Source organism: Rhipicephalus sanguineus, chromosome 10, assembly GCF_013339695.2.
Source record: "Rhipicephalus sanguineus isolate Rsan-2018 chromosome 10, BIME_Rsan_1.4, whole genome shotgun sequence".
Taxonomy (NCBI): domain Eukaryota; kingdom Metazoa; phylum Arthropoda; class Arachnida; order Ixodida; family Ixodidae; genus Rhipicephalus; species Rhipicephalus sanguineus.
In genome coordinates this window covers 18,823,740-18,838,898 of record NC_051185.1, presented here as the reverse complement: position 1 = coordinate 18,838,898, position 15,159 = coordinate 18,823,740, and the positions used below count along the sequence as shown (strand labels likewise).

The following is a 15,159-nucleotide window of genomic DNA, read 5'->3' as shown; positions in this document are numbered from 1 at the left end:
TACTGCAAGTGATTGTGCGAACGAAATGAAATGGCCGTGTTACTGACGTTCGTCTCAGGTCAGGAAAGCACGCTTAATGTGGCATGCAGGATGTCGTGTTATTGTTAAAATTGTGATTACTGTGGCAAGGTCCCCATGTTTGATGACAAAGCATGCTAGCTCGTGTACTGCAATCAGTGGCTAGAGCTGTGGTTTTATAGTGGCTTAGTTGTTGTGCTGCCATGCTCAAGGATACGGGTTCGATTCCCAGTGATGGTGGCCACATTTAAATTGGGGTGAAATGCAACAACACGGCCATGTAGCTATATAGGTTTACCTGTATGTTAAAGGGGTGGTGCCACCAAATTTGTGGCTTGCGCGTTCTTTGCTGTAAGCGTTTCCTATAGCTCCAGGAAGCATGATGCACGCACCAAGATTCATGTATTCTTGCTAAATAATTTAATATCGCCTTTTTATTTGGACAACTTTCGGTTTCGGTTTCTGGGCGCCGAGGTTGGGCAGTGACGTAGAAGTGTAGGAGGCGTGGTCACGTGACCACACAAGGCTGTGACGCACATGGCCAGGAAGCGATCGAAACTCGGCGAGTGATGTAGCAACCGATGTTTTGCCGGTACTATAGTGAACTAGAACATATTCTAGTTCACTACAGCCGGTACGTACGTTGCTGAAGTGGCTGAGGTCCGGAGGTCACTCACGTTACACAGCAGGTCTGGTGTGACGTCACTACAACTTTCGTTGCCCATCCTACAGATCTACGTCAGTGTTGGCGCGCTAGCGATGGGTTTCGATCGGGAGAATGAGCATTTAGGTACACTTTGGAAGTGAATTAAAATATATTCTAAACGTTTGCTGTGTCCGACCCTTCGTGTGGAATGTCCTTGCATACAAAGGAAACCCACAACAGGCTTGTTATAGCCTCGAAATTTGATGACACCACCCCTTTAAGGAGCTCCCGGTAGTCAGAACACCTTGCGTACCCCACTATGGCTTGCCTCTTAATCGTATTGTGGTTTTGACACATAAAACACCAGAATTTTTTTTTTCATAGGCTGCAGCAGCACTGAAAGGTATTGTCACTGTAGACGTGCATATTAAGCGCTCTACCAGTTTACAGGAATCGGCAGACTTTTAGGCATTTAGCGAAGCCCTTGCAGGGGATCTGAAGAGGCTCTGAACAATAGCCGGTATTCTGAGATCACTTTCAGAGACAGTGTTTCTTTGCGTGATGAATCTCGCTCTTCCAACGATTGATGCAACTATTGTTGGTTACAACCTAAGCAAACGTGTCAGCTCCACCCACAGTCATCGCTGTCTCTCCCACAAAGAATTTTCACAAATGCTCCATCCAATCGCGCTTACTCATTTTCGTTGTGTCATGCACTTGTCATAGTTGATCACTCCCTATAGACAACGTTTGTGTCGCTGGTTTTAGACTGGAAACTTGAACGTACTTGTAAATTTCATCACTGATTCTGACATCGCTCCTGAGCCAAATGTAATGTTTAGGTTGTAACAACGAACTTTTAACTATTAGTATGCGGGTTATTTACATTAGCCCAGAAAAAGCACTTAACGGTTCGAGTGGAAACCAGCTAGCACGACTGTCTTTCACAGGGGAAGGGCACTGCAGTTCTGTGGGTGGAGCCAACATTTTATTTTGTCTTAGGTTGTAACCGAATATAGTAAATGCCCACCTTTCCTCAACCAGCCAATCAATGTGCGTTCAATGCGGTATTATGGCGACATCTCCAAAAGTGACAGTCTCAGAATATGGCCTTAGTTCTGTGTCTCCCTCACTGTGCAGTTAGACTGCCCATCGCAACCAGACCAATGGGGAAACCTCTACCCTTGCCCCACACAAGTGAGAGTAAGGTCAAGGTTGCCTGCAAGGGTCACATACATGTCAGTCTGTGTTACCACCTATTACAAGCCGTAACTTCCTTTCTCTGGTCTCCCCTTTCTAGTCAAAGCACTTACACTGAATAACTCAGGGGTGTTACGTGCCAAAGCCACAAAAAAAGGACAAGTCCCTTTTCGTGTGCCTCGAAAGTGCGCTGCCACGTTCACTGTGAAATGAATGCCTAGCATAATGCACTACATGCCAATCAAGCACTGCCGATTTTTTTGTTAGCTCTTTAACACACTGCATACTGCATTATGACAAAGCTTTTCTAGCAAGCAGTGATGTCATGGTGCTTCTGCGGCACTTTAGGAAAAGCAGTCATCGCCTGCTATTGTAAAAAAATATGCCCAGCCTTTCATATATATGTCTATTGTGAGTAGAATGTTGTGTTGCCTGTCTCATTGCTCTCATTTTGGTAGAATTTGAATTCTCTGTGTTAGGAACTACAAGAGCTCAAAGGTGACACTGTACTCATTTTGCCAAGAAACCTTCATTCCAGGTTTATTCTGTGATATCTCTGAAAAGGGAACTAAGATTCATTTGAATCAACACTGATTACGTAGAAGTTATTTGAAGCATTGTTTGTTAGTTGCACTATATCATTCTTTGTTAGCGACCTGGCAGTAGTTCACAGGGACATTGCCAGGATTTAATTTTTGAAGGGGTGGGGATCAAACGCCCCTGTGTGTATGTGTGTGTACATATATGCACACCGACTGTAAAAGCTATGGGGTTTCAACCCCCCCCCCTTGTTGTAGTCTTTCATTGTTTGCTGATGTGAAACTACAATAAATGCTGTGTCTATGTAAACGTTTTGTCTTTATTTTATGTCAACAGTGAGACATTTATGCTTCAGTTGTTCCAGCCTCGGTCATGTGATGCAATGATTATTTGTTCAACAAGCGGTGGCTAGAATGTGGAAAGTCAGTGCAACACGTAACCCCACGTCAGAGCGCGCGTTCATTGGAGTGTATTGGAGTATATCCTAATACACTGTAGCGGCAGTGCAAACGCACAAACATACAAGACCAATATGCTTCGTCCAAAGAGTCACAGTTTCACCGCAACGGCGAAGCAATGAATCCGACGATAGCAACAAATTAGAATGTCGCACGAAGAATGGCAAGCAGCTAGAGCCTTGCAACGCGCCACTCGAGCGCAAAGGGCTGACGAAAAGCACACACACACACAGGACGAGCACAAACAAACAACTGTCACAGCTCGACACTTGCAGCACCCTTCTCAAACACAAGGAAGGACACTCGAGAAGAACGCACAGGTGCACACAGGACGAGCGCGAACTAACAACTGTTATAGTTGTTACTTTTTCATGTTTGAGCAGCGCGCCACAACCCAATGCTTAGACTCCTTTTTCTTTAAAACTGCGGCACGTGAAATGACCCCTCCGCAGCTCCTTCCACGCAGTGGCATTCGATGCATTGTTTACTCGGCGTTCCACATCGTCAGTGGGTACAGAAATGGGCCACATTATAGTGCGCGTCTCTAGGGCAGCTTTCAAACTGAAGGAAAATGTAGGTGCGATGCTTTAAAGCACGCCTTTCGGGCAATCTTGCGGGTGATACTACGTACACTGAAGCACCTCCGAGCGCTGCGTGCCGTTAGCGTTAAATGGTGTATATAAATCATAGAGTTTCCTATAATACTTACTAGAGGGAACTCTGGCGCTAGTGTCTATGGGAGCTGCAACGCATGGCGCTTCAGCCAGCATGTGAATGATGGGTAGTACATGGATTTGTCTAAACTTCATACTTTCGGCTCCGTTTGGCTGGGTGTCGCCTGCATCCGCTTTGTCGCAAGATGAAGTTCAGCAAACGTTCAACAGTTCCAATTCACCACTTAACTTTTTTAGGCTCACCAATTCAAATCTGGTCACGAAGTTCACAACGATCCATTCTTTTATCTGAAAGGAAACCAAACCACAGCGATAAACAAAGACACAAGTGCGTTCGAAGCCCGTACGAAGACTAGGCAAATCCGTGTACTACCCATCATTCTCATGGTGGCTGAACGATCGCAGCGCCAGAGTCCCCTCTAGTTAATTTTAGGAAACTCTATGATATAAATAGCTCGCCATTGTTATACTAAACAGCCGGTGGTGCGTGGCTGAGTTGTTTAAGGCAGCATTATGCTGAGCGAGGGGTCTCTGGTTCGATTCCCAGCGGCACGCCTCGGAAATTTTTTTCTTCCGATTTATTTTTCTTTGTGGCTTTTATTTATACATATACACACATATACATATCCGGGACATGACGGCGACGGCAAAAACCAACCGAGAGTGTCCATATAATTGCTATCGCAATTTACGCTTTGATTCATCCTGTCACCTGCCTTTGTCCTTCCTCGCTTATGTCCCTTTTCTTCATGCTGAAAGTGAGTTGCGCTAAAGCAACGCAGGAGAGAGAGAGAAGAGGGAGAAAGGAAAGACAGGGAGGTTAACCAGAAGCAGTCTCCGGTTTGCTACCCTGCACGTGGGAAGGGAAAAGGGGATGTAAAATAATGAAAGAGAAGAAGAAGAGTTTGTGACGACAGCACGCGACAAAATACAACAAAACAAAACGAAGTCATAACCGCAGTCCAAGTACTACACAGCACCATTTTCTTCCAGCAGTCACAGTTTGACATTGAGTCCGGTTGCGTGGAGAAACTGCAACAACGCCCTCAGAGCGGCTCGTGCTGAAGACCGGGTAGGCCAGGGCTCTAGGATTTTGTTCTCCGTGAGAGGGCGGTTGTCCAGGGCCGCTCTTTCGGAGCTGAAGCGGGTGCACTCACAGAGAAGGTGCGCGACTGTTTCGCTGCACCCGCAGACTTCACACGACGGGCTCTCAGCCATTCCAATAATATACGAATAGGCATTTGAGAAGGCCACTCCAAGCCATAGACGGACCAGCAGGGTAGAGTCACGTCGTGATAAGGTGGACGGGATGCGTAATCAGGGTCCAAGGCATGCAGCCGTGCACTTGAAAATGTAGATGATGACTTCCACAAGTCCAACGTTATGCGACGAGCTAGCATACGAAGTTCTCTTGCGGCGTCCGATCTTGACAGGGGAATGATGACACTGCTGACACCGTCATGAGCGGATCGGGCAGCTGCATCCGCTTGGTCATTTCCCTGAATGCCGCAGTGACTAGGCAGCCACTGGAATACTACTCGGTGCCCTTTTTCTATGGCTTCATGGTGGATTTGCCTGATTTCCGCGACGAGCTGCTCATGTGAGCCATGACGTAAAGCCATGACGCAAGAATTCACACAGAGATCATGTACTGAGCTGAGCTCGCGAGGAAAAGTGGCGTGCGTCATGTAGCGTTCGCTTGCCAAGGCTGGCTGCATGCGTCCTTCACGAATTCCGCCATGTTGTTGAATTCGCCATCTTGTCAGCCCTGATTGGCGAAGATGGTAGCTGCGGCCTCTCCGACTGGTTTAAAATCCCGCCAATACAGACTGCAACAAGGCCAACATGATGATGATGATGATAAGGTGCGTGTGCTCGCGCGGTCAACGGCAACAGAAGTAATAAAAGGAAATGTTCTCGAGTCCCAACACCGGCATTCTAACGACGCATTTCTTTTTCAAACGGGAAGTACAAGCGTTCAGGCAGTCCCCGACGCCAGTCATTCGAATGTGCACGTGGCTTATCGTCAGTCTTGGCTGGATGCAAAATAAATATATTTTAGGCCGTAAATGTTTGCTATTTCTCGAAATCGAGCGATATATCGACTCATCAACGTGTTTTGGGGTCTTCAGCAAGCGTGGATGCGCTTGTTGTGTAGGCGTAGTAAGGTGCAGAATGTGTGATCGCATCTTTCTCGTTGTCGGGTATTTTACGGATCACGAGGAGCATGTGAAACGAGATATCCCACGGGCGCTTGGCAGCCATATTGACCATATCACGGAGGGCTCTTGCAGCTAGTAGTGCCGCCGCGTTGCCACTGATCTGAGTACGGCAGCGAGTGGGTCTCCGGCGACCGAACAAACGCTGCATGACGCCATGATGGACGAAGACGCGTCCTCGGTTGAAGCCCTCGTGTCGGAAGGCCGGTATGCCAGCGATAGCGATAGTAGCGAGTACATGTTGTCCTACTGCGCCGAAGACGTAGTGGCCCGTCTCACGAAACGCGGTCTGAGCTTCGAGCGCGCCTGCCAGTACAAGCCTCGGCACATGGACTGCTGGCTGCGTCAGGACCTGGACCGCTGGAACAAGGTGCTGCACCCGGGGAGCCTCGAGCTGGTCGAAACCATGCCGGCCAGCCTGACCATCCTCTCGATGAACACGACCCGACGTCTGTACTACAGCGAAGACGAAGTGCGCACCGCCGCCTACGTGTTCCGCCGGCTGCCGAAGGTACACCGCTGCGTGCAGCGCATCAAGCTGGACGGCGAAATGATGTGGTTCTTCTGCCGACTGGACTATACCGTGGCGCTGACGCTGCGCCGCAGCGTCAACCTCCAGCACCTGGAACTCTACGGTTGGCGCGGAACCAGCATCTTCTGCGGGGAGGAGCTCTCGGAAGCGCTGGCGGGCCTCCGACACCTGAAGAGCATCACGTTCTCCTCCCTGCCCGTCAGGGGGTCCATGTCCCGGTGCCTGACCAACCTGCTGGTACGAAACTCGCGCCAGCTGACTGCGGTGACCCTCTCCGACAACACCATGTCGCAGGACACCGTGAACTGCCTGCTCAGGGCGTTGCTGCGCTGTCGCGTTCTCGGCGAGCTCTCCATCGTCGAGAACAGCCTGTCGACGAAAACCGTGGACTCCGTCGCGAAGCTGCTGCGCGTGACGAAGTCCCTTACCAAGCTGACGCTGAACGAGAGCCTAGGCAACAACGTCAGCCTGTACGCCTTGTCCGAGGCCCTCAAGGTCAACACGTCCCTCGTAGAGCTACACGTTGGTCAATGCGAGACGAGGCTCGACACTCTCTTCGAAGCACTGACCATTAACACGACCCTGAAGCACTTGGACCTGAACGGTTGCAACATCTATGGCGGCAATGCGGAGTCGCTCGCGATAGCCCTGAAGGAAAACATCGGGCTGAAAAGGTTGGAACTAAATCACGCCCACGTCGACAACGACTCTGTGCGGACGCTTGTCCGTGGGCTGGAGGCTAACCGTTCTCTTGAAACGGTTTGTCTGAAGAGAAACAGCGTAGCCGTGAGTGCGGTCGGGATGTTCTGCACAATGCTGCGCAAAAACAAGACCTTGAAGTGCGTGGAGTTTGGTTACGTCGAAGGTTCGGAGCAGGAAAGGTAACCGAATTATCTGTTCATTGAGCATATCTGCTATGCGCTATGCACACCCTTGCCGTACATACTATTTGAAGGAATGCACACCAGTCCCAAGGTCTTTTACGTAAATTCCTTTAACCCTTTGTGGTCCGAAACCTTTTCTCACCTTCCGTCTGTTCTGGTTCAAAGCTAAGAGATTCAAAGCTCAAGAAATTTACTTACTCTTCTACAGATGGCACATAATGCAGTGAGAAAATGCGCGCGTGAATCAACCACGAAAGAACTTGCCTAACAGCGCCCGACCACAGACCACTGCGGCCGTGTTGCATTAATGCAACACAGGGTTAATGTGTCATTGAGTGGAAGGGACTGCATTCGCTTTTGCTGAAACAGCGGAAAATGGCATACTGTTCTACTGGCAAAAAGATAACAGTGTAATGAAATCAAAGAAACAAGGAGGACAGGGAAGACTGCTCATTCTTGTCTTTCTTGTTTCTTCGCCTTGTAGTTGCGTTGTTACCTTTTTGCACAGTACAAACCAAAAAAGCCCAACACCATGTTTTGGTACATTCTACTGGCTCGGCCAGCAAAACATCATCGGTTATGTCAAGAGCATTTGGTACACTCTAATACAATACTCCACCCACACAGGATACTTTTGAGTGTGCCAAATTGTGGTTTAAGTTACTTACGACGACTGACTCCTTTGTGCAAGCAGCAGAAGTGAGTTAATTGCAGTCGTGAAATTCCATCCTGATTAACCTCTTATCACAGCCGAAAGTGCATCATACACGACGAGTACAAAACACCCTGTTGTCTGTGTGCATCAACTTCCCCGTATGAGGGCTCATCAATGATACGATAGTAGCCATGTGGTTCCGAGTATTGCATTTCAAATTCTGAGCACTGCACATGCAAGTGTTGGTATGCGCTGTAGCGGGCAAGTACTAAGGCTTCAAATGTGTAAAAAATGTCTGACTAGGCTTTTCAATGCAGATCTACCCTCTCCCTTCAAATGGCCCGAGACAAAGCCTACAGTCGGATGCAGATGGCCTGGACTGGGCCAGACCTTCTGCCGCTGTCTGCAGCTGTGGCAAATCCTTCAGAGTCTCCGACCGAACTTCACCTAAGTTGTCACTACGAGCTTACCAAAAGAAGAGTCTGTACTGTGCTTGAAAAGCTTGCCACAAACGAGCACGTGAAAACTGTACAACTCTCCGTCACAACAGAAGAGTACCGGCAAGTCATTGCTGCGATGTGCTCCGTGCTCTCCATAAACAGAACGATCCAGAATCTTGCAATCGGCGTTGCATCTGGCGAATCTGACCATGGCCTTTTTGGCGAGGTGGCCAGGGCTCTAATCGAAAACAGCACTGTGACTCAAGTGTGCTTCAGTGGCCACGAGGTATCCCTGAGGTCCACCAAGTCGATTGCGTCGATGCTGTTGAAAAACACCACAATTGTGAGCTTGAAGTTGGACATCTCTCACCTGCCCAGCAAGCGCCTTGCCATTATTTCACGCGCTCTGATGAGAAACCACTCTGTCGTGGACTTCACACTGACCTGTAGCCCGTACACAAACAAGGTCTCGTTTCGCGTGTTCAGTGCCATCAGACGAAACATCAGTCTTCTGAACATGGCTGCACGATTCGTCATGCGCGAGAGGCTTGATGGAGAGGCAGCCAGGGCATTCGACGCACTCTGTGGAAAAGCATCGCTTGTTCCACACGTAATGGAAATGACCAAGCACACCGAGCACAAGATAAGGATGGCTGTGCTGTCTGCCAAGCGTTACATCCAGAGGAACTACTTCCAGCTTGCTGGCATCGTGAAAGGCAACATCGTTTGCCACCCGGGCATGGCCAGGCAGATGGACTCCTTGAATCACGACTGCCGTGTTACTATCGCTCAGTATCTGAAGCTTTCGGATGTTGTCTTGGCAGTTGGTAACATCAATGAGAAGCCATAATATACGTGTGGGACTTGCTGGCGTCATACCTATATTGTGTTGTCATGCCTATGTTCAACAGAACCAAATAAATTCAACAGACAAGCCACGAAAAGCATAGAGGACATTGTTGTCCTTATCTGTAGTGTTGTAATTATGGTGTAAATTAAAATGAATTGAACTGGATAAAAATCACCCTTTCGGTCGGTGGGATCCGAACCCACAACCTTCGAAGGTTGTCGGTTTGGATCCCACTTACGAAAAGGGCGATTTTTCATCCACTTTAATTTATGTCAGTCTCTTATGATTACTACACCACAATTCGAAGGTTGTGGGTTCAGAACCCACTGACAAAACGATTTTTGTCCACTTTAATTCATCTCAATTTACATCATAATTACTACAGTACAGTTAAAAAAAACAGTTAATATTCCCTATGCTTTCCCTGGCCCAATTGTCTATTGGATTCATTTGGTTATCACAAAGAAATGAGCCCCTCGAAAAAGATCCCCTTCCTATGTTGAACAGAGGCACATTAGCATCGTCATCTGTTTTAAACTTTGGTATTCATTGCGGCAAGTAATAATTAGTCTCTGCTGACAGTGATACCTGTGCAATGTTCTTTTTTTTTTCAGAAGGGCAAGTTTCCTATCTATTTTAACTCAACGTTCACTCCAAATGTTGAAGCAACTTTCTGCATTGGTGCAGTTTTCTTTGATGGAACTACCGTTCCTTTTAACATTCGTCCGTGCCTTTTATTTCATTTCTCCCTTTCTATCTGTGCATCACAGAACTTGCCCAGTGACAGTGTTCCTTGCACTGTCACAGACAAATATTTCATTTTGCATGTGTGTGTTTATATATATATATATATATATATATATATATATATATATATATATATATATATATATATATATATATATATATATATATATAGTACTTTGGCTATGAAGATTGATGGCTCCGGTAGGATAGATGATTGAAGAGAAGGATGCATGTACGAAATGTGGTTTCATTAAGTTTCGGCTGGTAGGCCAGCCTTCGTCACCAGCCAAAACGTTAATAAAACAATAAAACCACATTTCGTACGTGCACATTCTCTTCAATTATATATATATATGTGTATATACACGCACATATACAAATTGTGCACCAACATGCGTACAAAAAGGTCACACCCTCACCCCCACCTTTGAAAACCAATGCTATGACGAGCCAGGCCCAAGGTGCCTGATGACTAAGCACTTTTTTGCCTGGTCATCACTGGTATGGCCGGAAGCGAGTGGGGGGTCAAACTCCAAAATATTTAACGTTTGCAAGAGTACATATACTCGCAGGAACATGCGTAAAGTGTGGGTGACTTGCCCCCCCCCCCCCCCCCCCCTAAAAAAACCGCTACGGCTCTGCTGGTCATCATGTGTATAGTGGGGGTTGTCCATGAAGCCGAAAATTATCGCAGCACCTAATTTCTGAAAAGCCTTTGTGGTGTTCTGGCACCTACGTTGCAATGTGGAGGCGGTATACGCATTCGGCGCGAGAAAAGCATTCTGTCAACGAGAAAGATGCCCTTGCAGAAATCCTGCCATACAGACTTTTGCAAATCGTCAGTTGTGATGACAAAGAATCGACTATGCGGCAGCCGTGCATGCATGCATGCATGCATGTAGAATGTCTGTTATCGCATATCCTTCGAATCTTTTGCTGATGTTGATCGCATGTATCAACGAGCGTTTGTCTGTCTTTCCAACAATTAATTTTTATCATTAAAAGATAGTCGCAGGTCAACGCATGTCCTTTCATTTCTTCGCTTTCGTCTTCGCGAGCGTTGCATGAAGTGAAAGACTCCGCCGCCCAGCCCAGTCAGCGCGCGTTCCATGCGCGCACCGCGAAAAGAAAAAAAAAAAAAGAGAGAGAGAGGAAGGAAGAGCTCGCAGGCGAGAGCGTTTGGGTCGCCTTGACGGCTTTCTCTCGCCCCGTCTCGTGTCACTTGACCAACTTGACGACCGTACACGACGCCAGGCGCACTTCTGCGCGTGGTCGCATGCTAGCGCGTGTTTTGACAGCGTTCGCGAGCTGCCGTGGCACGTACGAGAAACGGCACTGCACATTCTTCTGGCGTAACTCTTCCTTCAATCCGTGAGTAAGTCGATACATCCTTGGATTGATTTGTGCATGTAACTGTTGTCAACGGTCGCTTTTGTTCGCGATCGGACCTGATCGGGATCGAATTTCTTGTTCGTGATTAGCTTCTTTACGCAAGCAACAGAAGGGAGCCAATCACTGTTGAGCGATTCGATCAGGAACGGGCTTAATCGCGATCAGCAGTGCATTGTGCGACACCGGTATGACAAACAAATTGAGCGTTCCGTGCCACTTGTTGTCCTGCGAACCTTCACGTGAGCGGCGTAAGCTAGAACCTCAGTGGCGACGCGGTAACGTTGTTCGATTTAGCCAGGCTTCGTGTCCGCGCGCTTTATATGGAATATTTAGACATTACGATCCTGCCGGTGTTGATTTTGTTGGATCACAACCGAACTAGAGCGGAGACGCGCGCCTTCCTTTCCAGCCGGCCATGGCTAGCCATGGCTCGGTAGCTTTTCTTGGGAAAGTTACGGCAGTTAGGGGGCTTCTGTCTACACATGTATGCCTACGCGATGCAGATGGCACCTCTTCGGTTTCAGTTTGAGTTTCTCAACCTTACTTTAGCTTCTCTGTATACATGTACGGAAGCAGTAATGACACAAAAATTTTACATCTTGTTTTTTTTTTTTCTGATGTAGTAAGTAGCTTACGACCATCTTATTACGGCTGGAAACCTCGCTTGCTCGATCGCGCGACGGTTTATTGTTTGGATACTTCTTCTAGCGTACAATCGCAGTTTCGGTTTCAGTGAGAGAGGCAGGACCCAGCGTAGGCTTTTTGTAAACACATCTGGCCACGTGGGCACACAGAATAGTGACGCAATCGCCACGCGCAGCATCGCGTGCTCGTGAAACACCAGCTCGTGACGTAGGTTGTTGTTGGTTATTTACATTTAAACCAAGTTGATCTCGATGTCGCGAGGTGCGGTGTTTCACGTGCAGTTGCGCGGCACGCGTTTTAAAATTGGTTTTAAATATTTGCCGTCAATATTTTGTAGATGATGTGTGTGCGTCGACACAAATTTATCCTGCAAGTTATCCTGCCTTTAAAGTTTTGCGTCAGCACTCCTTGAAGGTTGACGGCTGCATGAATGATTCCACACTCGTGACATCTTCATCACCTTTACATGCTTTCAATCTCTCTTTTACAGTTTCGTCCGTTACTTCAGAATCTGCCATCGGATTTCGCTAAAGTGTGAACACCTGTGTCTCGGTGTTTCGTCGATCAAGTCAGCATGAGCATTGTCATGCTTCAACGTTCAAACCCTTGCACATCAACCGGAAGTACCGTGTGCTGAACGACATCAATCTGCTAGCGAGTAAAACCGAGAACCAAGCTTTCAAAAAAGAAACTAGCACCACAGTCAACCGAGGTCTTAGAATGTGGAGCTCCATCAAGAAAGAGGCATTCACCAACTGTGCCGACTTCTCCACGGAAGTGGGCAGCCAAGAAATGGACACTAAGGTACACCCTGACAAGGCACGTGGATTCCACGAGCAAAAGAACGTGGCGTCAACAGGTTTGTGTTCTACCGCCGACCAGAAACCAGCAGTGGACGTCACGCATGGTCAAAAAGCGCCCAACACCGTAAAAGTCATAGAAACGAGACGTCCTGCAAACAAACGATCGCACGTCTGCTGCTCCTGCTTCAAATCGTTTGCCAACAACAACAGTCTTCAGCGCCATTTTCGTACTCGGTGCAAACCCCGCTGCGCCGAAGTTTTCCCCTACGACACAGGCATCGCTGAACATAATGCTGCAGTGCAAGTTGTGAGTAGTGAAATGTTCATTTGTGAACACTGTTCCAAGAGCTTTTCCGGGAAGGCAGATTTCAATCAACACGTCGACTTAGAGCATGGAGTCGAGCAGACCAGTCACAACTGTTACCTGTGCCCTGAAGCATTCGACGACGCACTCTCACTGCGGACTCACCTCAATGCCCACGTGTTAGACTCAAACAAGCAACATTCCGATGGCCTGAAGTGTGAACGCGTTGAACATCATGACGATTTGTCCGAACCGAACTACAGCTGTAGCGTCTGTGGTGTAATGTTCGCCGACGACTACATCCTTGCCGAGCACGTACTGATTGCACATTCCCCCGAGCTGCCGAGTGCGGACGAGAAACCATTGTTGAGCGACCTTTGTCTTGATATATGTGAGGTGGTGGACAACCTTGACGATTCAGTCGACGAGTCGTCAGGCGTACCAGCCCATAACTGCAACCTTTGCCCCGAAAGCTTCGAGGATGCATCCAGCCTCGCGGAGCACGTCCAAAATGACCATTTCTGTGCGAGTTCTCCTCTGGGCAAAGAACAGGAGGAGGATGCAAATCGTCACCAGAGGACATCTTTCAGGATGGCAGCTCGCCAGAACAAGAAGCCTGTAGCTGGCATTCACCACGCGTGCCACCTCTGTCCTGAAGGGTTTGCCGACAGCACCACTTTGCAACGGCATGTTCGCACAGTCCACAGTGCTGTTACAAAGCGTTCGAACACGAAGTCTCCCAGTTCCAGCAAACGGAGCGGCTTCAAAGAGACCCATTCCTGCAATCAGTGTTCCAAGAGCTTTCGCTCGAAGGGCCACCTGACGCGACACCAGATGACGCACACATTGTCAAGGCCGTTCAGGTGTCACCTCTGCCCGGCGACGTTCGCCCAGAAGGGCATCCTGAAGCGGCACATTCAGAGGCATATTGGCTATAAGCGCTTCACGTGCCCGCATTGCTCCAAGGGGTTCCTCATCAAGGCCGAGATGCACATTCACATACGCACACACACAGGCGAACGGCCATACGTCTGCGACGTGTGCCCAGCAGCGTTCTCGGCACGAGACAACCTGCGGAAGCACGTGGCCACTCACACAGGCATTCGGCCTTTCTCTTGCCCGCAGTGTCCCAGGTCGTTTGTCAGGTACCAGGACCTCAAACGTCACTCACGGAGGCACACGGGGGAGCGGCCCTTCGCATGCACCTGGTGTCCGAGGACGTTCACACGCCGGAATCTGCTTCGTGAACACATTGAAGCTGCCCATCAGAATATAACTTCTGTCACGTAACTTTTGTGCTGTACCTGAAGTCAACTGACTGACTGCAACTTGTCTGTGATACTTTGAACGGGTCTACTCATTAGCTGGTAAAATAATGTCTTACGAAAAGCGCTTTGCAGCTGTTGTCAACTTATCATTGGTCCACTGTGCCTTTTTAGTGCAAAATGGCAACATAAGACAGACGAGGGGACAGCACACTTTGCCCTGTCATCTGTCTTGTGTTGTCATTTTGCACTAACAAAGCACTATGAATTCACACCATCTAGCCCACCAACGCATTGTGTTGAAATATCGGTCACCTCTATGCTCAACGTGCACATTGATCCTCAAGTAACTTACCTCTGCTGAAGATGCATGATACCTAGACATGCAGAGGTCTCAAAACTGGAGGTGGTGAGGATGGCTTGATCATTTTCATACACTTCATTTCAGAAGTGGGGAGGCTGTGCCCCAAACACCCAACCTCACCTTAGTAAGGCCTGGTTTTCGACATACAAATAATGAACCTTAGTACAAGTTGGCAAAATTAGCAATAGCTTCTGCCCACCCGCCTACCACACTCGCGCTAATCCAGAGCCCTTGTTGCCATGTCCTGTCCACGTTTCTCTTATTAGTGCTGGCAAATTGTGTGTCAACACGAGCCCAGTTTCCTCTACCCTGCTGTCAGGCGTCTCATGAGTGTTTTTTTTTTTAACAAGACAATTCTATGTAACACAGCAATAAGAGGCTAAAGCCATCTCTGAAGCTGTGAAGCTGTTCAGTGGTAGCGTGGTTTTAGGTAGTAGTAGCATGGTTTAGAGAAGTCAAGAGATGGTCGACTTCTAGGGGTTGTCTTGAATTCTCAAGTGTGCTCCTGCTAAGAGGAAATAAA

General features: G+C 48.2%; 2 protein-coding genes across 2 annotated transcripts; both read left to right on the top strand.

The window, feature by feature from the left end:
• The first annotated feature begins 5,461 nt into the window (after positions 1-5,461).
• On the top strand, positions 5,462-9,215 carry LOC119407177 (protein NLRC3). The gene is made up of 2 exons (XM_037674051.2): positions 5,462-7,168; positions 8,144-9,215. The coding sequence occupies exons 1-2, from the start codon at positions 5,913-5,915 to the stop codon at positions 9,114-9,116; spliced, it is 2,229 nt and encodes a 742-aa protein (XP_037529979.1). The 5' UTR covers positions 5,462-5,912; the 3' UTR covers positions 9,117-9,215.
• Positions 9,216-11,105: 1,890 nt separating this feature from the next.
• On the top strand, positions 11,106-15,159 carry LOC119407175 (gastrula zinc finger protein xFG20-1-like). The gene is made up of 2 exons (XM_037674050.2): positions 11,106-11,234; positions 12,391-15,159. Exon 2 carries the CDS (start codon positions 12,621-12,623, stop codon positions 14,295-14,297), a length of 1,677 nt encoding a protein of 558 aa, XP_037529978.1. The 5' UTR covers positions 11,106-11,234; positions 12,391-12,620; the 3' UTR covers positions 14,298-15,159.